The sequence below is a fragment of the Leucopleurus acutus genome (assembly GCF_964270905.1).
Source record: "Leucopleurus acutus genome assembly, chromosome: 4".
Taxonomy (NCBI): domain Eukaryota; kingdom Metazoa; phylum Chordata; class Mammalia; order Artiodactyla; family Delphinidae; genus Leucopleurus; species Leucopleurus acutus.
This window is the reverse complement of record NC_139146.1, coordinates 109,142,587-109,169,388: the sequence shown is the minus strand read 5'-3', so window position 1 is coordinate 109,169,388 and position 26,802 is coordinate 109,142,587. Positions and strand designations below refer to the sequence as shown.

Sequence of the window (26,802 nt, the reverse complement as noted above, 5' to 3'; positions counted from 1 at the left end):
TCCTCTTAAGCCTTTTGAGGTAACTAGCTCAGACTCATAAATTTACCAAGTCTTTATAACTTAGAGGATATTCACAAAGTCATTACCAGATTTTAATTTGCAGTGAATCATGGTTAATGGGAATGGAAAAGGGAAACTATTGGAATTCATAGATCTATTTCTCACTTCAGCAATTAATAATAAAATGGGACTTTTACTAAATCACATTTTTACCTTTCAGGTATTTCAATTGTTTGAATATTTTGCTTAGCCCAATTTTGGATTCAGACACGGTCAATATTATCTCCTATTCAATTAGCATATACTGCTTATGAAGAAAAATTTTATCCTATTTTCATTTTTCTTTCATAATTTCCATTCAACTCTCCTTATTTCTAGGGTCAGAGAATAATGTAAGGGCTTCTGAAATTGTTTTCTTTTTAATTAATTAATTAATTTTTGGCTGCACTGGGTATTCCTTGCTGTGCACAGGCTTTCTCTAGTTGTGGTGAACAGGGGCTACTCTTTGCTGCGGTGCGCAGGCCTCTCATTACGGTGGCATCTCTTTTTTCAGAGCACGGGCTCTAGGCGCTCAGACTTCAGTAGTTGTGGCACGTGGGCTCAGTAGTTGTGGCTCATGGGCTCTAGAGCACAGGCGCAGTAGTTGTGGTGCATGGGCTTAGTTACTCCATGGCATGTGGGATCTTCCCGGACCAGGACTCGAACCCATGTCCCCTGCATTGGCGGGCGGATTCTTAGCCACCAGGGAAGTCCCAGGGCTTTTGAAATTGTTTAATCACATCTTCTGAAGCTAGCTATGATTTGCTTCAGCTTAGGTCATGAGTTTGACAATATAATTACATAGCGATTTTTGCTATCTTTAATGATACATTAGCTAATTGTTTTTATGAGCACAAATAGAATGGAGCCAATCAGAAAGCCACTGCCATGATTCTTCAGCCCATCACTGTCAATTTGCACTTTGTGCTTCTTCAGTTCAAAATATCCCCGACTTCTAGTCCCAGCTAAAATATCATATTAACTATGAGGTCAAGAAAAAGTTTTATTAATAGTAATTAGTCCTTTGGGTCACAGCTACAATTTGACATTTAGTCAGTCACTCAACAAATATTAATTAAATCCCTTCCATGTTCTAGCCAAAATTCTAAGAACTGGATGTACCCAGGTAAACAAACAAACAAACAAAAAAGCCCACAACCTAAACAGTTCATGTTGTAGTTGGGGAATACAGGCAATGTAAATAAATAAGATCCTTTCAGATACTGATGTGTACCTAGATGAAAATAATGCGATAATGACTGGCTGAGACTTGCTTAGGGAAAGCCTCTGAGAGGAGAGACCCAGGGACTGAGATCCGCATGATGGGAAACAGGCAGCCACGTGAAGGTCTGAGGTAAGGTGCTCCATCCAAGTAGGAGGAGCAGCAAGTTCAAATCCCTGAGGCAGGAATGAGCTTAGGGAGTGACTGAAAACCAGAAAGAAGGCCAATGTATTGATAGATGAAATGTAATCAATGAGGGAAATAATGAAGGGAATGAATACTGAACAGATTGACAGGATCTTGGGGTCATCATAAGGAGGTTATATTTTATTCTAGTTCATTCTTGGAAGTCTTTGCAATGTTTTAATCATGAAATGACAAGATCTAATTTGCTCTTTGAAATTATCATCCTGGATACCATGTGGAGAATGGAATATGGGTCACGATGTGGGTGCAGGGAAACCAGTCAGGAGGCTGATGCAATAATCCAAGAGAAAGATGGTGGTGGGTTGGCTCAGAGTGGTAGCAGTGGAAACAGAAGCTTTGGAGTTACCTATTGGAGGTACCAATAGGACTTACTTTCAGATTGGAATCTAGTTATGATGAAAGAGGAGAAAATAAGACTGAGTTTCAGTTTTGGTGCCCAGTTGGGTAGATTGGAAAGAATTGTGGAGGAGGAAATTCTGGAGCATGGGAGAAAGTCAGTGATTCTGGTTTGGCCATGTTGACACTGAGATGCCTGATAGACATCCAAGTAGAGATAAAGTAGGTAGTGACATGAGTCTGGAGCTCAGCAGAGAGGCTGGGATGGAACTGGATTAGATTAACTGGAAGAAAGTATAGTTAGAGAAAAGAGGATGGCTGAGGACAGACTATTAGAACTAGCCAGCATTTTATATAAAGGAAGAAGCAGTAGAGAAGACTAAAAAGTTGAGACCTGTGAGAGCAAGGAAATAAAGTAAGGTTGTGTGATTGCTGTTTTGTCTCAAAAGTCTCCAAAAAAAGTGTATCAGAAGGAGGGGACAACCAACTCTGTCAATTGCTGCTAAGAGGCAGAGAAAATGAGGAGAGAAAATGAACCACTTGGCAAGATATAGGGTGCTGGAATGTGGAAGGAGAGGTACAGGAGAAATAAAAGTATAGAAATGAAGAATAGATGGTAAATAATTTGGATCCAGGAGGGAGAAGGTTATGTTTGGGTAGCAAGGTGACCACCTGGGGGGGGGGGGTGGACCTCACTAGGGAGCATCAGTAACTCTTTTTGAGGATGATTAGAATGACAAAGTCTAGGGGCAAAACTCAGGTTTTAGAAGCAAGAGCAAAGGCTACATAACCAAACAGCCCAGACCAAATCTTGTGACTGAGTAATTGGGATTTGTTGGGCTCTTGGAGTTTGCTGTGTCTCTGTCCCAAGGGAGCCTAAAATGCCCTTGTAGCTTCTGACCTATACAGTTAATTTGCCTGGTTGGCTAAGCTTCTGTCTCTTCTGTCATGAGTCCTCCACAAAACCCCCTTCCAATGATGTGCTGTCAAAGAGGATGACATTCCCAACTAGAGGAGCACCACTCTTTGAGCAAGAGGATATGAGTAGAAAATTAGATAAGGTATAAATCAATCATGACAATACCAATGGACAGCAGAAAGCGGCATCACAGCAGTGTAGAACAGGTCATGGGGAGATTGATACGATCCCACTTGAGCAGATACTAGAACCTGCAATGATGAGGGAAAGGGAAATAGTGAGAAGAGACTTGATGACACGTAATTCCACTAGACTAGAAGGCCTGGTATTAAAGAAAGCTTCAATTTTGAGTTGGGATATGTAGGTTTGGGTGAAACTGCAGAAAGCCTGAACGTCAGGTTAAGACACTTGGGCTATATTTGCTAAGAACGAGATCCCAAGGTTTGTGAACAAGATGATGTGATGATCAAAATGGTAAAAGCATAAAGGGAAACTAGTCAAGCATTCAGCTTGACTATTACAGCTTGAATATTACATTATGCCTGTTGAGATGTGCTCATAGCTCACTATAAGGAAAAACTATGCATCAGGATTTCGTGAGGATAGCTTTTATCTTTTTTCTTTCTTTCTTTTTTTTTTTTTTTGCTGGTATTCTCCTGAAGAAAGAAAACATAGAATGTCTTTCACACAGCTTACCCCAACCAAAATCAAAAGGACCTGCTTCAGAAGGAAAAGGAGGAAATTCCTCCCCTTCTTTTTTAAAATAAAAAAATTGAGTTATTTGTAGTGAGGTGGATGGACCTAGAGTCTGTCATACAGAGTGAAGTAAGTCAGAAAGAGAAAAACAAATACTGTATGCTAACACATATATATGGAATCTAAGAAAAAAAAAGGTCATGAAGAACCTAGGGGCAAGACGGGAATAAAGACACAGACCTACTAGAGAATGGACTTGAGGATATGGGGAGGGGGAAGGGTAAGCTGTGACAAAGTGAGAAGGTGGCATGGACATATATACACTACCAAACATAAGGTAGATAGCTAGTGGGAAGCAGCCGCATAGCACAGGGAGACCAGCTCGGTGCTTTGTGACCACCTAGAGGGGTGGGATAGGGAGGGTGGGAGGGAGGGATATTCAAGAGGGAAGAGATATGGGGACATATGTATATGTATAACTGATTCATTTTGTTATAAAGCAGAAACTAACACACCATTGTAAGGCAATTATACTCCAATAAAGGTGTTAAAAAAAAATGGAACTTTTCTCTCTAGCCTACTTTTTATCCTGGCTATAGCTCCTATGATTCTATAGGCTTGAAGCAATGATAATTAAATATTCTATTTCTGCAAAATGGAATGACTAGAAAATATTATATAAAATCTCTGGTCACACCCTAATGCCATTTATATGAAGACATAAAGGAGGTTATTACTCATGTCTGACCACAGTTTCCAGAGCTTGAAGGAGACTGGAAGGATGTTACATCACACTTAATCAACCCTGCAAGTCAGAGCTTGATTTTGGCTGCCTGATAACTTCAGGCTGTGTTTGTGAGGTGGGACAGGGTTCAGTCAGTTTGAATTCAATTGCTGGAATAGAAGGAACATGTTCCCTTGCACAGAATCATACAGGAGAGAATTTCTTTTAGAAATACTCCAAAAACAGACTTACTAAACTGCCTGATCCTTCCTTGCCTTGGGCCACAGTTTCTCTAGTTTTTCAGTTTACACAGTCCATGTTCCTTTTTTCTGCACACCACCAAACATGGCCCTAGGATTTCTTCTCTACTTTAGCTAGCTTGTATTATCATGTTGCCCCCCAAAATTTCAATGATTGCAACATGCCTCTTTTTGGATCACATAAGCCTTTGGGAATTTAATATCTTTTTAAAGAAAATAACACTGAGCTGTTATATAAACAGAAGTTTAAAACTAAATGAATTTTTTTAAGAAGTCAATTTTATTTTACAAATAAAATTTGGAAATTTTATTTACAAGTATAACAGGAAGACATGTAATTTTTTCTCAAAAATATCTAGAAATTTTACTATAAAATATAAGATCAGGAAGGCTTCAGAAACATTATTTCAACTAGACAGAATTCCTCATGGGCCTTCTCTTTTTTTCTTTTTACACTTCTCAATAAAGTGTAAGCTCTGCACCAGGAAGCAGCAGCTTCAAACACCCTAAGCCCATCTGTGCATTTATAGAGAGATTGAACAGGAGGATAACTTTTTTTTTTTTTGTGGTACGTGGGCCTCTCACTGTTGTGGCCTCTCCCATTGCGGAGCACAGGCTCCAGACGCGCAGGCTCAGCGGCCATGGCTCACGGGCTCAGCCACTCCGCGGCATGTGGGATCCTCCCAGACTGGGGCACGAACCCGTGTCCCCTGCATCGGCAGGCAGACTCTCAACCACTGCGCCACCAGGGAAGCCCGAGGATAACTTTTAAATCACTAAAACCTGGTAGTATCGGAACTGTGGATAAATGGAAAAATGAAGAAAATTCTTAGCATGTATTCCAAATCAAATACTAAAAATTCAGAAATAGAACTCCTTATAAAGGGAGTTATGCCAAATTCAGACATACTGGATCCCTGCATCACTGGGAGCGTGGCTAGTACAGCCGTGAACTGGGAAGTGATTATCAGCACATCTCTGGTCCAGGATTTCACTTATAAATTTGCAAATCAGTAGCATTTATCATGGGCCAGCGTTGCAGTTTGTTTTGTCCTTTGTTAGAAATCTTGCTCCATCCCTGTCTGCCTTTCTCTCTCCCCTTCTCTATCACACAGTTGTCAGTCTCTTGAATTGATTACCAAGGGGAAAACCATATGTCAAGCCATGTATTTCTGGCTCATCTAGTACTTCTTCATATGCCCTCTTTATCATCTTTCTTTAGATGGTCAAAATTAAATTATATGTTCCTCTTCCTTTACTACTATTTTCCATAAATTATATGAAGAATATAATTTTCAGTTTAAAATGGGAAACTGATATCAAAAGAGAATAAAATAGATTTTTCTCAAAAGCATGTATTGAGTAATAAGAATGGAGTAAAACACCTAAACATCTTAAAGCTATATGGAGGTGGGGGAGGGGGTGGGAGGGGACGGGAAAAACAACACAGTATTACTTGTTCCCAAAACAAATTATCCTGTGAATAAACATGAAAAGCAGGTTTAGAGGATGCCATTTAGAAACCCACTCAAAGTGAGTTGTAGTTAGAACTCTGAACTTATCCTCAAAATTAATTCCCTTTGGCATAGGAAAAAAATCTTTTAAAAGAATCTTAGAACAGACAAATTTATAGAAACTCAAACCCTTTTCAAGCTGCAAAAACAATGCTGGAAAGAAAAATAAGAGGAAACCCTAAAGACATTCAGACCTTGCTTCAAATTATTTGTTGCACTACTTACTAAGTGAAATGGAAATAACACCCCTACTTCGCTGGCATGGTCTGAGGAGTCAATGAGATAACATCCATCAAATGGCCGACATTCAGAGTGTAGGATCCAGAGCCGGCACATGGTAAAAAAAAAAAACCTCTCTTTCCTCCCGGCCCCTCCAACCCAACCCTCATGCCCATACAAAAAACACTACTTAAAAATTCTCCCCAAAATATTTGTATACAATAGGGACACAACAAATAATTTCAGTTTAAGGCAGACACTAATTTATGAATGCATCACAGGAACATATCATTAATATTATTCTCATGTTTTAGGGTAGCCTCAGATGATCTCAGAAAGGGGGAGAAAATGACTATGATGGCTCACCAGTCCTCTTCTTGGATCTTCATCAATGAGAGGACATTCATTACCAGGTAACTGTACACCTGTATTATATGTTATTCTAGTTATCAGTCGTTTGTGGATTACACCTTATGTGTATTACGCATTTTGTCATTCTAAGCTTCAATTTTTTTTTTTTTTTTTTTGCGGTACGGGGGCCTCTCACTGTTGTGGCCTCTCCCGTTGCGGAGCACAGGCTCCTGACGCGCAGGCTCAGCGGCCATGGCTCACGGGCCCAGCCGCTCCACGGCATGTGGGATCTTCCCGGACCGGGGCACGAACCCGTGTCCCCTGCATCGGCAGGTGGACTCTCAACCACTGCGCCACCAGGGAAGCCCCCTAAGCTTCATTTTGAAAGCTTTAACTGTATTGGAAAAACTTGGAAAATGGCATCATTACATTTTCTAATTTTTCTCATCTGCTATGAAGAGAGCTCAGTGAATTAAATGTTATAAAAAATTATGAGGGCTTTGTAAAATATTTCAGAAAATATGATATAAAGAGTGCCTAAATTTGGGTCTTCCATAGGTGTTATAATAAAGTCTAAATGTGTATCAATAAAAAAAGCATGATGTATGACCCACAAGATCAATGATATGAATCATCAGTTGAGACACTGAATTAGAAATTGCATAAATACATTCCTGAAGACTGAAAAGCCATAGCCTATCACGGAACAATCACTCATATTTCATAAATAGTGGCCTAATTTCACCAAAAGCTAAATTTCTATTTTAGTAGTTGTCACAGTTCTCAGGAACAGCATTAAGTAAAGGATCCGGGGCTCCTCATAAATACTATATCCAAAGAATTAGCCTATGGGCCTAAACCAGGCTTTCCTGGCCTCTCCTTCCCTCCATTGCTCCTCAGGACATACTTCATTTTTACTGTTTCCCTCTTGAAGTTAGATTATGCAATAGATGGTCAGCAGCTATGGCTATTTTCTTATACGCAGCAGATAGCATCTTATGCTAGTTTAGGAATAATAGAGCAGGGATTTGAAAACTGTAAGAGTAAAGATAAGAGACGAACCTGGCTGAGCTAGAGCAGAAGCTGAAAAGGGAAAAGACACAAAGGTAAGAAAAAAAACAAGTCGCCCTGGAATGTGATCCATGTCTTACAGGGAAGAGAAACAAAGCCAAATAAATGACAGAGGAAAGTCGTATAAATGATGCAGGATTGCACAATAGGAAAGCAAAAGGAATAAATATGGTCAAAAATGGAATTAAAGCCACAGCTGGAGGATAAGCATGAAATATAAGAGGCGGGAAGAAGGCAGGAAGTAAAAGATAGAGGAGTTACTTATTCATTCCTCAGATACTTATAAGCTGCTTCCTAAAAGCAGTTTATACTCCTGTGGACCCTGAGCGTTCAGTAATGAATGAAACAAAACCCTTACCCTCATGGGGTTGCCTCCTAAAAGAGGGATACAGTCAAAATGTAGGATAAATGTAAGACAAGGTGCACTATTAGGTGCTGAAAGATACGAAGAATAAAAATAAAGCTGGAAGGGGAGTAATGATTGCGGGGGGTAGAGAGCAGTGAGTTGTGATTTCATATAAGATGGCCAAGGAAGGCCTCAGGAAGGAGGTAGCAGTAGGGAAAAGCCTGAAGGAGGGAAGCGAGTGAGCTGTGTGGGTATCTGGCTGGGAGCCTCCCAGGTCCCCTTCCAGGAAAGCGGACACCAAGTTCACAGCCCTGAGGCAGGCACACGCCTGTAAGGGTGCAGGAACCTGGTATGGGAAAGTGAAATAGGGAGGACAGTAGGAAAAGGTGAGGTCAGAGACAGAATGGGACCAGAATATGTAAGGCCTCATAGGCCACTGAGACTTCGTCCTTCCCACTTACAAGATGAGAAATCATTGAAGATTACTGAGTACACGAGTGACTGAATCTGTCTGGCTGCTGCTTTAAGAACAGACTGAAGAGGACACAAGGATAGAAGCAGAGAAACTATCGAGGAGCGGATAGTCCAGAGTAGAGATGATGGTGGCTTGGACCAAGGTGGCAGGGGTGGAGGTGGGGAAAAATGCTCAGATTCTGGGTATATTTTGAAGGAAGAAACAATAGGATTTCCTGAAGGATTAGATGTGGATATGAGAGAAAGAGAAAGATTAAGGATGATTCCAAGGATTTGGGTCAGGAAGAATGGAGTGAATACTTTCTGACATTATAAAGACTACAGGAGGAGCAGGTTTGGGGTAGAAGGTCGGGAGTTCAGTCCCAGACAAGTTACATTTGAGACTGACTAATGTCACCAAGGGAATAAGTGTGATAGAGAAGATTCAAGATCCAGGGTTAGAAAAGAGTGAAAGGAAAAGTAGGAAACAACAAGGCGAGCAGTAGTACATTGGATGGAAAGTGGGCAGAAGGAATGTGGACACTGAACAGAGAGGAGGGGCAGTGATAGAGTGGGCAAGTATAGAAAACACCGCTTGGGGATGTCAAGGTAGCTAAAGTGTTGCTGGGGATACAAGGAGAAGAGGGAAGTTGAGAAAAATGGGAAATTGAAATGAAAGGCAGAAATTAATTTTTAAAATAAGTGCAGATGACTGATAATGAAAGTCAGAGAAAGTAACATCCATATGAAACCAAAGGGAAGAGAGATAGAAAGATCCTAGAGAGAAGTAAGAGATGGACATGGTAACAGGATGGACATTGTTGAGAGGACCTGAAAGATGACGGTTTGGGAAGAGAAAATGATGAAAAAAGCATGTGAGTGATCTGCAGGGGAAGCAGGAGGCAAATGAGATTCAGGATAGAGGGATGATGGAGAAGATGGGAGAGACTGTGAAGAAAATGGAAGACGCTCACGAGAGAGTGACAGAAAGGGCAGAACAGGGTAAGAGCCCAGCACAGCCCCAAGAAGGTCCCCCTACCACAGTGCCTCCCCCCAGAGAAAATTACAGAAACATTGAACAAAGGTGTCTCCAAAGACAGTAGCCCTGGGTCTACACCAGTGTTCCTTTTTGCGTAAATGCCTTCTGTGCAGTGTAAGTTTAACCAGCCAGGAATACAAATTTACCACACTGGGAGGGAAGTTTCGAGAAGAAACAGTACACGGCATAAGAGAAGAATGTACGAACCCTTGTACGTATTTTCCTGTTATTCAACTCTGCTTGACGCAGGTCAGCCCATGGAATCCTGATTCTCAGCTCCCCCCAGCCCCGCCCTCAGTGCATTGCTAAACTACTCCTGGGGCCACCTCTCAGTTGGAGGTCGCAATCTTTTCTTTTTCATCTACTTCAGCTACACAGCTGCTCTTCACCTCTTGGATTCCTGAGAAAGCAAGGTCCTTTCTCACCAAAACCTTTAGATTTACCCTTATGATCAGATTAAAAGGCACCCTAAGCAGGCCCCGCATAATCCAAGTAGCAATTCGCAGTCCCCTTCTGCACTCACGGGCATCTCCATGACCTCTCTTCCCCTATAAAACCTCAAGACAAAGGTCAGAGAGAAGTCCCAGTGCCCTCCCTAACTCATGTCTGCTCCAAGGGGTGGTCCTGTCCTTCCCAATCCTGCTATTGGTTCACATGTGTTTCTCTTTATTCTCAGGCCTTGAATCCTCTGTTTCTCTAGAACAGCTTTCTTCCACCTTCATGAAGCTCTTTGTTCTGTTCTTAATTGATTTACGTCGATCTCATTTGTAGCCATGAGCAGCTGATGGTAACTTCTCGTCCTGGACACCACATTCCTTTTATTCATCTGTGTAATCACAGTATGAAAATCAAGAATTTTCACTGAAATAAACACCTATTCCATACACCGGTGATTACCAGGTCAACTTTCGTTTCCTTTGTAATATTTTATAGTTTCCCAATCTCAGTTTCTCACTTTTCCCATGAAATCCTCCCTGAACTGCAGTAAGATTTTAATTAGCCTGTTAATTACTTGTGTATTTGTTCTTTTAAAATATTTGCTTCCTAATTATGAAAGTATGATTATTTTATAAATTATTGTATTTTATATATTTATATTATAAAAGCTGAGAAAATATAGAAACATGTAGATTGAAAGAATAAAGTTATCCATAATCTTACTACTCAGAAAATGTACTATTTAATTTTGTCATATTACCCATATTCTAAGGATTTTATTTTATATAGTTGAGATCATTCTATATCTTGTTTTACACACCTGGCATTATATTACAAATATTTCCCCATACTATTAAAATAATCTTCCTAAAGATGATTTTAATGATACTATATCACTCAACAATATAGAAATGTCATAATACAATTTCTTTAATTTTGACCTTCAAGATGGCTCCAACATTTTGAATATACAAGGACTAGTTCACAGAAGTGTAATTACTGAATCAAAGTATACAAGTAAATCTAATGTTATTGTTACAAATTAGCTTTCTAAAATAGTTTGATGAGCTGTCTCTCCCACCAACAGCTTAAGGCTTCTTGCCTTGTCTTTACTGCCTCATAACAGATGCCTGGTTTCCCAAGGTAGAATGTAAGCCCCTTGAAGGTAAGACCTAAGCATCTTTTGCATCCTCTTTCCCAAGGTGAGGTACCTGGATGGCCTTGATACATGAGATGATTTTAGGTTAAACATAAATAATTGGTTTTTATTTGAACACTCTTGGAAAGCATTAGAAAAATATAACTAGCACATGAAATCTTTGATTTCACAAACATTATTTCTCAGGACAGATAAAAGCTTGCTTAGTAACCAAGTACTAAGTAACTTGGTTGGGTTTCTGTCACTCACAACCATGGGTCCTATAACTAATGAAAACACCCATCCTGAACCACATGCTATCAGAACACTCTCACTTTCTAATGTATTATATTTATTTATTTTATTCCCCAAATAAGACTGAAAATTTAAGGGGAGAGGGTAGTGCTTCATATATAATTCTGCAAATATTAATGCAATAAGTAATACATAATTGTTGAATAAATATATAAAAAGAGGAACCTCAACTAGAAAAATATTAAGTGATAACAGATTATACTTGGAGTTAGCCAAACTCATAAAAGCAGTACATGAATAATTAGTTTTGAACGGCACATCCATAGCCCTCAGCCAGACTGTATCAATCACTTTCCCACAAAATAGCCTTGAAGCCAGCATTTTGTAATTTTTTAATCGCTGAAAATATTTTTATACATACATTCTAATCATTTAGAATATAAGAAGAGAAAGAAAATGAACAAAATTTGAGAACCTATGTGCATTCCCATTTTATAACTGGCCTACAATGAAATATGTTAAAATGAAACCACATATTCTGGGGGAGGATATTTCCAAAGTGTCTGCATTTCTAGTGACCGTTATTTTGTGTCATATTTTGAATTGACTGAATTGGGCACTTGCAGTTTATCTTCTATACCACAGATACCCTTTCAGACCCTAGTATCCATGTATTATTGGTATTCCAGGTGGTAAAGTAAAATAATATAGCATTTACGCAAACACTGGACTTGAAGATAGCATTCCTCAAAATGTGGTCCAGGGGCCACCTGCCTTCCGATCAAGATGCTTATTAATAGTGCAGATGCTGTGCTCCCCCTCAGAGCTAATCAGGTGATTCTGAAGTATTACTGGAGTTTAGAAACTACTGCTCAGAGGAGGAAAGGCTTAAAGTTTGAGAACTTCTGCCCACCTGAAATAAACAAAATTTCTGGAACTCAGGGAAATCTTTACAAAATAGTCACCAAAAATTATAATGATACCATTGACTACCTATGATATCCAGCTTGTCATTAACCCCTCCATTCTTTTTTTTTTTTTTTTTTTTTTTGCGGTACGCGGGCCTCTCACTGCTGTGGCCTCTCCCGTTGCGGGGCACAGGCTCCGGACGCACAGGCTCAGTGGCCATGGCTCACGGGCCCAGCCGCTCCACGGCATGTGGAATCTTCCCGGACCGGGGCACGAACCTGTGTCCCCTGCATCGGCAGGCGGACTCTCAACCATTGCGCCACCAGGGAAGCCCTCCATTCTTCATTTATTCACTTAAGTAGTTATTCAGCTCCCATTCTGTGACAAGCGTTGTTCTGGCAAGACAGAAATCACCAACTTATTAAGCGATATTTATTTTCATGCACAGAAAATACATGAAAATGCTGCAAATTAATAGGAAAACAGACCTTCCTTAAGGAAAATTTTGCTTTCAGCAAACATATGATCCATGAAATAAGAGGTATTGATTTAATAGCACAGTAAGCAATATAACATTTATGTCTTACTCCTGGATAAGAATTTTCTGAGTTTAGAAACTTCCCTGAGTGAAGGGTGTTGGCATAATTTAACTCCATGCTCAAATGATTAAGATTCCAGTTGCTCTTTCCTTGCCTGGGGTTGTCACTGCTCTGTTGCTTCACGTGGTAAATATTCTAAGTGAGCTGAGTATTAAAAAAAAAAAAAAAGTGGTTCCCTATGGTTGCTTTCAAAGTGCTTTCACTTCAGGTCTTAGGCTAAAATCAGGGCATTTTAGGGGTGAGTAAATGCCAATCCTGAATTTGAAAAAAGAGTTCAAATCCAGTTTTAGAGTGTAGATCAGATTTCACTCTCGGAACTTGTTAGATTTTTTTATTCTCCTACTTAGGAACCTAATACAAACCCTTGCAGGCTGCAGCTCTTCCAACAGTGGCCACAAGGCCCATGTGCATTCCTGTCCTTACTAACTAACTCTAATTAGCATGATGTAATAAATTTGAGCAGAAAGTGCATCACTCCAAACAGTTCCTTTTGCCAAGCATGATGGCCAGTACCCTTTGCTGAAACAAAGAAAGCAGCCACCTGCACCTCTGAGCACAAACTCAGCACAAAGAGCCAGTGTTCCAGGGGCTGCGTCCTACCTGGCGGGCAGAACCAGAGGGCAGTGTTTGCCCAGGTCCCATGGCCTGGGTCTTCTCTGGATCAAAGGAACTGGCGCAAACACTGCAAGCCTCAGCATGCCCTGCAGGTAGGTGTATAAAGACAGGGCCACACTCTTCTGAAGACCTTTGGACTGTTGTCTTTAATAAAGGATAAGGGAGTCCTCCCTGACATATTTTGATAGGAGTCAGGATTTTAAAATAAGCCAGGGCAAAAAGTTTGAGACATGTGTAGGACCATCTCCTTTAAAAATGAGGAATCTTGGGCTTCCCTGGTGGCGCAGTGGTTGAGAGTCCGCCTGCCGATGCAGGGGACACGGGTTCGTGCCCCGGTCCGGGAAGATCCCACATGCCGTGGAGCGGCTGGGCCCGTGAGCCATGGCCGCTGAGCCTGCGCGTCCGGAGCCTGTGCTCCGCAACGGGAGAGGCCACAAGAGTGAAAGGCCCGCGTAGCGCTAAAAAAAAAACCAATGAGGAATCTTTTTCTATGTGGGAGTTTTCCTTTTAAATTTATGTAAACATTCCCATTATTCATGTCTAGTGACCTAGTAAAAATTCATTTTTATTGTGAGAAATTGGATATCACAATTTTACATAAAGGTCAGTAATATCACCCCCAGACTAGTGAAAAGGGTCATTAAGCTTTATGTGAGATATTTTTCAATGAATATATATTGTTAACAGTCATTGAGCATACCAATATGACTGCTATTCACAATAAAATGTATCTACTCCACATTTACCTATTTTATCACTTTAGTCCATTAAAAAACAACAAGATCATCTGTCTGCCCAATACACACTGAAAATGTTTCAATAGAAAGTCTGATGAGGTCAAAATTCAGAGACTCCAGAAATAGATGACACAGAGTTTACTTGAATTTCTGGTCCTGTTAGCTATGCTGGTAAAAGATCTTTCCCCTCTAAATGTTGCTCAGCATTCAGTTTCCTATATTTTATTCCCTAAACAGACAATTGCTGAGAGCACACCATTAGTCAGATGCTGACTAGAAGCTGGGGTAGCAATTTTGAGCAAAAACAGACAAGAGCCCTACTCTCATGGAGGCTGTAGTCTGAAGCCACTAATCTCCAACTTGAGCCTTTATCAGAATCTCTGGAGGGCTTGGTAAAATAAAGATTGCTGGGCCCCATTCCCAGAGTTTCTGATTCAGCAGGTCTGGAGTAGAGTGAGCACTTGCACATGTAAGTTCCCAGGTGGTACAGATGCTACTGCTCTGGAAATCACAGTGAGACCACAGCTCTAAAAGCCTGGTAACAAAATGAGGTCAGTGTTCAGAAGGAAAAGAACCAAGTTCTACGAGAAAATAAGGATCTAGCCTAAGCACGGAAGTCCAGAGATCTGAAGGTGTTGCAAGCTAACAAGGTTAAGAGAGTCAGCAGGAGAGCACTCCTGACACAGGGAGCCAGCCTGACATCTTCACGGCCAGAGGGAGCACAGAGTTCCAGCCAGTGAAAGTTCCCAGAATTGTTGAGGTGCAGGACACAGGAAAAAGCATCTCTGGGGCTTCTCTGGTGGTGCAGTGGTTGAGAATCTGTCTGCTAATCCAGGGTACACGGGTTTGAGCCCTGGTCTGGGAGGATCCCACATGCCGCAGAGCAACTAGGCCCGTGAGCCATGGCCGCTGAGCCTGCGCGTCCGGAGCCTGTGCTCCGCAACAAGAGAGGCCGGAACAGTGAGAGGCCCGCGCACCGCGATGAAGAGTGGCCCCCACTTGCCACAACTAGAGAAAGCCCTCGCACAGAAACGAAGACCCAACACAGCAAAAATAAATAAATAAATTACTAAACTCCTACCCCCAACATCTTTTTTAAAAAAAAAAAAAAAAAAGCATCTCTGTGAAAGAGGCTAAAGAGGAAGATAGACCAAGCAGGACTTTACCTGCTGTGATAAGGATTTGGGGTTTTTATACCAAGAGCAGTAGAGAGACATTTAAGGATGTTAACCAAAGCAGATGATATGCTTATGTATGTTCTACATACTCTGGATAGAGTGTGAAGAGTAGATGGAGGATGCCCAGAATAGAAACAAGGAGGCCGCTTAATATATTTTTTCCAATGTAAAGAGAATCAGTGGTCAAAGTGATGGCGACATTACAGAAGAGCACAATAAAAGCCCTGTAAGGAAAGCCCTGTCTGTAGTTCACGCTCACATAGATGACTCCGAGGATCACTGACCACCTGCTGTGTTTCAGACACTCTAGTAACAATCCGGATGGTCCAAGTGGCTGAAAGCCGTATCAGTCTGAAAGGCTTAACAGAATAGTTTCCCCATCTCAAGGGAACAAGGGGCATCAGACGGTGATGTCAAGGTAATCATCCTCAACCAGCACAAAATTTCCCAGCTGTTCATACACAAAGCGTGTTCCTTTACCATCAGCCTGCATCTGCTCCAATCATGACGCGTGTTGTGTGACACATCTGTGTTTACTTTTTAACTGGCTTTAAAAAAAAAACCTATAGGGCACGTATTAGAGAGACCTAAAAGTTTAAATCATGGAAAAATGAGAAGCAAGATCCTAAGGGAAGCTAGAAACCAACGTAATTGTTTCATTTCCTCATTTCTACACCCAGCCCCACAGCAAGTCCCATCAACTCCACCTCCAATATACAACCACTTCTCACCATCTAGTCCAAGCCACCACTATCTCTTGCCTGGACAACTATTACTGCCTCCTAATTGGGCTGCCAGCTTCCATTCCCTGTCCCCGTAAGCCATCCTCCCCGAGCAGCCAGAACGTCTCTTTACAATGTCGTCACGGCGTCCTGCTTAAACCCTTCAAAGCTTCCTATTGCAGACTCCTTACCATAAGGAGTCTCTCTAAGGCCCAATGCGATCTGGCCTGGAGAACCTTTAGAACCTCATCTTGAGCCATTCTTCCCTTGTTTTTCTCCTTTAAACATGTCAAGCTTAGTGCCGCACACAAGATGTGGCACCGACATCTCTTGCTCAGGACACTTTCTTTGACTCTGCACAGGGCTATAGCTCCTTCCCATTATTCAGGTGTCAGTTTAATATTTCAGGCCTCCTGATCACGTTCTCTAAAATGCCCTCTTTCATCTGCTGCATCACAGGATGATGTTTCATTGTTATTATGGCACTTACCCCTATGTAAAATCAACGTATTTCTTTATTTGCTCTTTTGTTTTGCTTTTTTTTTTTCTATCTTCTTCCTCCAGAAAGCAACTCCCATCACTGCACGGGCCCCATTGGTTTTAAATATTGCAGTCTCCCCAGCATCTATTACATTGTCTATTACACAGTAATCCCTCAATAAACTTTTGTTGATGATGAGTGAGTATGGGAGTATTAGCATCAAGGAACTAAATCAGGACTTTAGTATTTTAGCTTGACATATGTTACCCTTAAATACTGTTTCATACCTAGTGGCAAGGTGATTATATCAGGGCTTCTCTCCATTTTAACATACATGCAAATTTCCTGGGAATCTCGGTTAAAATACAGATTCTGATTTCTAACAAGATGCCTCCCAAGTATTCAGACAATATTTGGGTAGGAGTCACCCTTGAATCCCGTGATAGAACAATGACCTCCTAAAGATGTCTACTTCCTAATCCCCTGAACCTGTAAATATTTTACATTACGTCACAAAAGGGAATTAAGGTTGCAGATGGAATTAAGGATGCTAATCCATTAGCATCCCTTAAATTTGGGAGATTATCCAGATGGGCCCAATGTTATCATAAGGGTCCTTATGTGGGAGGGTAGGAGAACTATGTGAAAAGATTCCATGTCAGAGTGATGGAGTGGGAAGGATTGTATAGCCAATGCTGGCTTTGAAGATGGAAAAGGGAGCCGGAGGCCAAAGAATGTGGGTAGACTGTGGAAAGTGGAGAAAGCAAGGAAATGTATTCTCCCCTAGAGCCTTCAGAAGAAGTACAGCCTTGCTGATACCTTGGTTATAGCCAGTGAGACCTGTAGAACTGTAAGATAATGTTTATGTTGTTTAAAGCCACTAGGTTTGTAGTAATTTGTTACAGCAGCAATAGGAAACTAGAACAAACCTCCTCCCAAAGAATGTCTGCAAGGACAGTGTTCTCTGGCCTCTTACTTCAGTAACAGAGGAGGAAAGGGCAGAAGTGTTAGCAGGCTGGTTATATGTAACTATTTTAGTTTCAGTTGGAATGTCCGCCTGTTTCAACCTGCAACCTGCCAGTTGATAGACTTCCCTTCCCCTAAAAGAAGAATATCACCATGATTCTCAGCATCCTGAGATCTAAAAGATCTCAAAAGGGTGGTCTCTGGGACTTCCCTGGTGGCGCAGTGGTTGAGAGTCCGCCTGCCAGTGCGGGGGACGCGGGTTCGTGCCCCAGTCCGGGAAGATCCCACATGGCGCGGAGCGGCTGGGCCCATGAGCCTAGGCCGCTGAGCCTGCGCGTCCGGAGCCTGTGCTCCGCAACGGGAGAGGCCACGGCAGTGAGAGGCCCGCGTACCACAGAGAATAAAAAAAAAAAAATGTGGTCTCTGGACTAGCAGCACCAGAATCATCTGGGAACACGTTAAAAATGCAAATTCTCAGGACCCACACCAGACATAACTCAATAAGAAACTTTGGAGGTGCCCCTCATGATCTGTTTCAACAAGCCCTTCAGGTCGGGTTTTAGAACCATTTATCTAACATAGCACATCTACCACTGTGTTTCATATTGTCCACACATTCAGGGCACATAATTATTCTGTAGTTTTCAAACAGCTTTTTCTTGGGCACTAAATATTTCTTTGTTCTCTCCAAAACCATCAGCTACAACAAGAAACAGACTATTCCATCAAAGTGGAGGTAGTTTCAAGTCGCTACTTTGGATTAGAATAGAATACAAAAATCAGTACTAATTTGCAAATAGTGTCAGGGCTGCGAGCCAGAGACCATACTTCTCTGTGTTTCAGGCCAGACAAGGAGATTGTAGAGCATAGACTTCCCTCATTCTTTCTTCCCTGTCCACAAACTCCTTGGGCTGCCCTTAGGAAGTCAGCTGCATGTGATAACAGAAACCAAGGTCTGATGCGGAAGCTGCCCATTGCAGCCGCCAACTGGAATAATAGACTGTGAATTTTTTAAAAATCTTTTTCATAAAAATCTTCAGAAGCCAAACCATAGAGGGAAAGAGAGTAGATAAGTGTCTTCCTTTATCTGAGGTTGTTAGAAAACAAGCTAGTGTGTTAAAATATAAAATCTGATAGTTACGCTTATAAAGGAATTCTCTTCAAAATCAGTTCTAAAGCACATTCCTGTCTTCTTCAGAAGCACGAGCATTTTAATAAATGATACAATCCTTCTTTGCCTCTCCCTTTTTAGACCCTCTTCCATGTCTTACCAACATCTAGTGACATTGTTCTGAGTAGCTACAGCTCCTCTCTTAAACAGTGGAGTTTTCATAATCAAGAAAACATTTGGGGGGTTTTTGTTTTCTATCAAGCAACTAGCCAACAGTCACTTCAAATTTCTTTTTAATATTGTGAAATTATACCTTAATTTTTAATCCTTTTGCTTTTATCTGAGTTCTAGGGGTTAAGGACCTGAGAGAAGTTGATAGATGTATTCATTAATAGCTCCAGGGCCATTGTTTACGGGGGTAATCTTAAAAAGATGTATACCTCAGAAAATACAAAAGTCACAAAATGGCCAAAAGCAGCCAGAGGGTGGGAGGTGAGACAAGTCTAGTTATATTACCTTACTGATTAATTACTAATGGATTTCAGGAAACTCCCAGGGCCTTTTTATTATCAATTGTCAGCACTGACAGAGACTTAGGGTCTAGAATAGAACTGCTTGGAAGAAAAAGATAAACAAATCACAGGCACCATCCTCCTAACCACCAGCAATAATTAATGATACTTGAGCAGAGTTGCTAAAGCTGTTGAAAACCCTTCCTTTTCAAAAAGGGCAGCCCTTTGAAGGACGTCGGGAGAGTTCAACAAATTCAGGGCTCCCTGATCATTTTAGGTTTTGCATTTTTGCTTCCATCGAGATAGCCCTTCCCTTCCCAGCTTCTCAGTATTCAAACTGGGGAACCCAATCCCTTCATTTGCAATGGAAATGAATAACCTACTTTGCTAGCTGAAGAACGTCTCTAAGCAAAGGTTGAAAAGCAGTCTTCTTTCCTCATCGTCTGAGCCAGGAGATGAGGCCAAAGACAAAAAGAAATGGAGCCGCAGCCGCTTATGAAAGAGGGGCGGCAGGAGTTTGCAACTTTAATTCCAGGATTCAAGTTGACAGTAACGAAGGATAGCGTGGGTTAAGAGAATTCTGCTACTGCTTGCAGACATCAGTAATATGGAATGATGGTTTGTCTTGGCAAAGAGCTTTATGATAAGGCTTTACTCGTTCTTTTGTCCGCATATTTCCTGGTTCCCCTTTCCAAAAACATACAGAAGTTCATATTACATGTTTATGGAAGAAAAATTATGAAAACATTATGACTGTATTATGCACTTACTATATAGAGTTTGAAAAGTATACAGAACTACAACACATAAAATAAAAAATCACAACCGTAATTCCCAGAAAATGATCAATTTGCTATCTTTACATGTTAATATATTTTTTGTAAAAATAACTCTGAGTTAAGTTTTAAATCCAGTTTTTTGAACCTGACATTAAATAGTTAATCTCATTGCTAAAATGTAACATTATGAACAAAATTGGGAGGGGTGACTGTATAAAAGAGCAAGCTAGCATTTTTATTCTGCCTCAATTTCTCATCTTTTTGAAAAGACTCTTTCGAATGTTTTAGGTTCCTGCTCTTAAACATGGTAATACAAACAGCAGGATGCTGTCTCTAGTGCTGCTGTCACTATCTGGTTCCGTGGCTGCCTGGCTGGGAGCCTGAACATTTTTCAGCAAGTCTCCAAGAGGCAGAAATAACACAAACTCAGGAAGCACAGCCACGGCCAAATTTGCCTTTGGTGACTACATTGGGCTGTATTTTCCACTGAAGTTTATTTTGTGTCATGTGGCAATCTCTGAAGCTTGCGTTGGGCTACAGCATACAACAGTATTTCCGGTTTGCCTTTGTCCAAATTTTAAGAATCACTTAGTAAAGAATGAGGCGGGGTTTTCTGGTTTCCAGGAAAAGGATTAGATAGCCACTGAATTATGCTGTAAATCATTACTAAAATGAGGGAGAACTCTTATTACAACAAAAATTTGACACTCATTCTGTCTATGGGTGCAGGGCATAACTCATTTCCATTCATCATGCTGTCCAATATGTCAATGCATATTACAGTTTATAAAATTAAACACAAAGTGTTTCTTCCAGCCAAATAACGTGATAAGATTGAGGAACTCCTCTCTTGCTCAGCCCATTATTCATGACAAACGTCAGAATGTGGGTAATTCCCATCTGCTGAGCAGATGCAATTCAGACCACAAAGTGCAAAGTACACCTAAGCATTTTACAGTCAACTCTGGATCCACTTTTACTCATTAAAACTGAGCTGGGAGCCTTACAGGAACAGGGAACCTTGAAAGGAGCAGGAACCCTGGCATCATTCCCCTACGCCTGTCGCCCCCCCCCATGTTAAGTCTTTCCCTGGTTAGCACTCACCCAGGAGCTGTAATGACTAATTCTGGGTGTTCATCTGCATCTATCAGGGTCCCCTCTCTGTACTGTCAGTGCACAGTGCCAGCTTCTGTCCCGGCGAAGCTTAAGATTCTATGTGTTCGTTTAGTTAGAAGTCCAGTTTACATGGAAGCTTGCTATTCCTTCGTTTTATAAAAACACTATTCATGTTATATATTATGTGATAATGTTTCTTAAAAATCCTTAGGATATATTATGATACAGTATTTCATGTTCGAGAAAACCAAGCTCTTCTTAAAAAATCAATTTATGTATCACACATAAAGTATTGATATACAGGCTGTTTGTACCATGCCGACTTCTTGGGTGTCCCTGTGGCTTCTAGAAAAATTTGTAAACTGAGAAGACTGGATATGGAATTCATTCCTTATCACCCACTTTATAGCTTTGTTAGGGCAGCTGAACAGCTGTCTGGTCTAGGCTGGCGGGGGACTCTGGAGCTGAGAGGGAAAAGTACACAGATGATTTTTTTCCTTTTTATGAGATAGGGAGGTCCATAGGTAACATTTAAGTTAAATCCTAAAAAATACATTATAATTAGCACTGACAAGTCACCATGTATATTAAATCAGTCTTCCCTTTCCTGACTAGGGACTGCCTAGATAACACTTTAGTGGTGGCCTTTGGATCTCCTAAACCAAATAATCCCTATACTTATTTTAGGTCTCTTCTAGACTTTAGATTCTTCTGTACATGAGGGACATTTGATCACCTTTCCACAGAACATAGCCTTGGCTCTCTACCCCAATACCATTGCAATTGTTCCACTCATCTTGCTGCCTCCGTGTTGCTTTGTCCTGAAATCTGTCTTCCATAAGCTCCCTAGTGGCCCTTAGAAGCATCATACCTTACACTTGCCTGCAACCTCCAGTAAGTGCCCATTGCCTGCAGGGTGAATTTTAAGCTTCTTAAAATGGTTCACAAGGTTCCTGCCTTCTTCTTCATCACTCACCATTCCCCATTTTACATTTTCTACTCTTAGAGTCCCAACTCTTTGAGCTTTTGCCACAAAAACTACAGAAATATCTAGAATGTCCTTGTTAATATTTTCTTTGCCTGGTAAGCTTCTCACACCCTTCTTGCTTAATCCTTCCCCTCCAGAGTGCACAATAGGCAGCATCTATTCCCTCAAGCTCTCACCCACCTCAGTGTACGGATGAGGCCTCTTTATTGTGATCACACAGCAAACCATTAGGACAGGTCTTCTGTTAGAGGACAAAATTTGAATCAGTCAGCGGATAAGAGATAATCAACTTGACAATAACTTCTTCAGCTCTTTGTGCCCTTAATGCCAACAAGTCGAGTTAGAATGTTGCAGGCTACACTTTATCCTCCTGTTGTATTAACCCATTGCTTCAACAGGTGCATAGACTAATCATCTCCAAAATTTCCTCTGGTAAAGTGCATACGATTAAATTGTGATGAAGTTTTAATATTTGGAATGCATACACCATTAGTGTAGTTGTTCACCTGACTTCCGGATTTTCTTTTCTAGTTCCTCACTTTATTACACCATTAACTTACCTAATTTTATCCCAACACTATTTTACTGAACTATTTTCTTCTTCCACATGCCAAAATCCTTCAAAGTTTCACTGATAGTCAGAAAGATCCTGCCTGTGGTGAGAAAAATATGGAAGATTTCTGTGGTATTTAGTTACCCTGTGTTACACATGGTTTATAGGTTGGCCAACTACCTCTGTAAAGGGTCAGATAATAAATATTTTAGGCTTTGTAGGCCATTTGGTTTGTATCACAACTACTCAACTCTGCAGTTATAGAAATAAAGCAGCTATAGACAATAGGCAAACAAAGTAGTGTGGCTGTATTCCAATAAAACTTTATCTGCAAAAGCAGGTGGCCTGGGACTACAGTTCGCTGACTCCCTGGGTCATTTGGAGACTTATTTCTGTGCAGAAAGATTTAGTCAGGTTTTTTCAGATACAGAAACATTTTCCAAGTAGCTTGTTCCCAGAGAATAATCTTTCTAATCAAACATGGTACTGAGGTAAATACTTTGAAGGATACTTGTACCATACCTTAACATGCAGTTTTATCAGAAACAGAAGCTGAGGGAATAAGGTTATGTAAAGATTCATTTACTTTAATAACAACTCTCACAGCTCAGCATATCAGGAGTTGCATCCCAAGTGAACCGGAAATGTCTGTATGCTGCCCTGGCTCCCAATAATGAGAGCTATAAAAGTGTTCATGCTCTTTACCAGTATGTTAATTTTAAGGAACTATTCCACAGCAATGACTCCAATGAAACAAAATCCCTTGTGTGCCCAGTGATGTTTAGAACAGAAATAGTCATCAACACTAAAATTCTAAAGTAAGCCAGCTGGGAAACGGAAAAATAGCATGGAGGAATTCTGTAGAATTTTTTTATGTGGTGTTTGTGTGGAGTGTACTGATCCTTGGAAATGTGCGCATTAAAAATTACAAGTGAGAAAAGTCAAGTGGAAAGTATGTTTACCTGATCTCAAACATAAAAATCAATATACATGAACTCTGTCATTCATTACTCATTAAATGCTTATTGAATAAGTACCCACTATGAGCAAAGCTCTGCTCTAAGCACTGGGAAGACAGCAATGAATAAAATAGACCAAAATTCCTGCCCTCACGGAGCCAAGTATTCCTATGGGAGGGAGACAGGTATTGAAGATCAAAGGGATTTTAGCAATTACTATATCTGGAAGTTTAATATCATGAGATGCCTCCTCCATAAAGCAACTTATATAAAAAAGCTTTCCACCTGTTGATATGTTTGGTTTTATTTTAGGAATAAGACTTCTTCTGATCATTTCATTCAACCAGTGTTTGTTGAGTTCTTACTATGTGCCGTGCTCTCTTCCAGGCACATGAAACATAGTGTGAACGAAACATGGAAGCAAGCCTAGTCTCTTGGAGCTACAGTCTAGTGAAGGAGACAGAATATAAGATAAATAAATAAAATATATTCAAGGTTAGATGGTGACCAAGGGGCAGAGGTAAGGAGGAAAGCAGGATACAAATGTTGGGAGAAGGCAAACTTTCAGATTTGGTTGTCAAGAAGGACTCCTTGAGCAGGTGACTTTGGAGTAAATACCTAAAAAAAATGAATGCACTAACAGTGTGATGGCGTGGGAGAGGTCATTCTGGGCAGAGGGAACAACATGTATAAAGGCCCTGGGGTGAGAATGTGCCTGGAGTACTCAAGGAACATCAAGGAGGCCAGCGGCTAGAGTTCAGTGAGTGAAGGAAAGAGAAGTAGAAATGAGATGGAAGGTGTAAAAGGGATCAGATCACAACTGGCCTTTGAAGTCATTGGAAGGATATTGGCTTTTATTCTAATGATGAGAAGATATTGAAGAGCTTTGAGCAAAGGAGAGAGGTGATCAGGTTTGTTTTAAAATAACTCCTGCTGTTGAGAATAGACAACAAACACAGGGAGGCTTTTAGGAGACTGTTGCCATAACGCAGGTGAGAGAAGATAGCTTGGACCAGCAGGGTGAGTGACAGCAGCATCTTGAGCTGTGGTAGCACAAGGGGAGGATGGAGGTGTGGCAGGAACCAGCATTCCCATTGCCAGAGCCCACCTGCCACAGAGGGTGAGATGCCTAGGAGCAACAACTATTCCTGAACTGTTGCTGTATCTCCAGTGGAAAGCATAAAGTCAGGCACATACTAGGTGCTTAAATTAGGTTGATTAAATGTTGTAAAACAAAAGAGGAATGTGAAACGAAATCTGTTTTACAGCTGTCTCCTGCTACAGAACACTCCCCTCACCACTTTGTCTGCAGTCATTTTCCATTCTTTGGTTATTTATTTATTCTCTTATGAAAATATTTTAATTGTTAACAGTCAAAATAAAACTAACTCAAAATTTTATAAAACAACAACCCCGGGAAGAACTTGACAACAGAGAGGACAGTAGAAAAAAATTTAAAATCATCTCAAATCCTACCACCCACTAGAAATATTTTGATGTATATACTCCAGAATTTTTTTTTTTTTTTTGGCTGCACTACACAGCTTGTGGGTCTTAGTTCCCTGAACAGCGATCAAACCTGGGGCCTTGGCCATGAAAGCCTGGAGTCCTAACCACTGGACAGCCAGGGAGTTCCCTTTTACTCCAGAATTTTAAACAAAGAATATTTTTAAATGTCAGTTTGTTACTGTCAGATAAAAAGAACCTATACTTACACCATGTGGAAAATAACTCCTTCCTTGTTTATCAGGAAAGTCTTTCAAAATAGCACATAAATTAGCTATTACACATTGTATATGCAAAACTATGTGTTTATATATAGGATTAACCCACTCCACCCCCCGCAGGGAAGGCAAAGCTTTCATCAGGGTTTCAAAAGATACTGTGACTTAAATGGGTTGAGAACCACTGCTTTAGATTATAAATTCAATTCAAACAGCTCTTTGCAGCCAGTCATTTCTTCATTATGGAAGATTTTGAAGGACTTTTTAAAAATCAAATTCAACTTTGAAATTATTAACACACGTCTTCACTAAGGGAAAGTAACCACCTAAGACCAGATTTTATTTGTTTTACTTTGATGATTTATTTATGAATTAACACCTTCAACATTTGTTGATGTCCTAAGAAGGCTTCAGTTTTCAATGACCTATATTAAAATGACAGAATAGTAAAGATTCCATTGAACCATTTTTTCCTATCTCATATCTTTTTGAACTGAAGGCACCATTATTGCCTTCTACCATTAAAAAGCCTAAGACTGATTGTAACTGAATGTAATATTGTTTTTTTAGGGAACAACTTAATTCTTTATTGAAGACCTATAACATCTTTTATAGGAACCAGAAAAATCTGCATATTTTATATGGACAGGTAAGCCCGTCAAAGAAATGCAGTACAGTTTAATTCACAGGAGAAAAAAATCCATAAAAGTACAGAGAAGTCAGGATAAGTTGGAGTCCATAAGGCAAAACGTCTGGGAGAAGCAGGTGAATCTTTAACTTGATCAGGATTTTTCGGTTTTAGACTATATTGCAAAATCCTAGTCCTGAAACATGTGACTTTCCAAGTATTTTTTTAGAATGGGAAAACGTTTAAAACAACTTTAATGACATATTTGCTTTCTACTTTAAAAACAGAGTATGAACATCTTTTGAACAGCAATTCCATTAAAAATCTATCCTAGAAACAATTCAGAAAGCATTTTTAAGGTTGCAACTGGCAGGCTACTGTACAAAGTGGCCTTAGATTGGTTTTTTAATGCCTCATCCTCCACAGGTCTTCCTACTCAGTCTTGTATTCTAATGAGACTCACTTCACATCTTTACAATATCTTCCTGGTCCTAGGGAACATTAGAACTTTCTACCTACGTTTCAGATCTTCAAATGTGTACAGCATGGACTTTAGGCCACCACTGGCTTAAATCTGCAATTGCAACAGAAGGAAATTTATAAACCTCTCTGGCCTTTACTAGTGAGCTTAAATGATTTAGTTTGATTGGACATTTCAGTTACCTTCCCAAATGTAATTTCCTACAGAAGTAGGAAATAACTAATCCCTTTATAAAGAAATGGGCCTAAATTTTTTAAATGGCCTAATTTTAAATTATTTCAATATTAGCCTGTATCTTAGATCTCTCATATAGGTAACTGTAAAAATATAAGATTTAAGAAAAGATCAAAACTTTAAGAAAAGATTTCATATTTTAATTCGGTTGTTTCCATAGAATTCATGATGTTAAGAAGTTCATTTCCTTTAGGAAAATGTTTGAATTTTGATGTGACAAGCATATAAGTTGAGGCGTGTCATTTCCTATTCTGTGAATCAGTGCTCAATCTGCAAGTCATTT

At 40.3% G+C, this 26,802-nt stretch overlaps 1 protein-coding gene across 4 annotated transcripts in view; it reads left to right on the top strand.

Annotated features, from left to right (window-relative positions):
• Window positions 1-26,802, top strand: part of RASSF6 (Ras association domain family member 6) — a 64,208-nt gene that overhangs the window by 5,381 nt on the left and 32,025 nt on the right. For 2 of the 4 annotated variants that reach the window (XM_082838304.1, XM_082838303.1), the window contains exons 2-3: window positions 6,451-6,549; window positions 25,747-25,825. In XM_082838304.1, the coding sequence (XP_082694430.1) occupies window positions 6,485-6,549; window positions 25,747-25,825 (144 nt within the window). In that variant the 5' untranslated portion in view covers window positions 6,451-6,484. Of the gene's footprint in view, window positions 1-6,450; window positions 6,550-25,746; window positions 25,826-26,802 lie in introns of those variants that run through there. The other 2 variants (XM_082838305.1, XM_082838306.1) reach the window with 2 other exon arrangements.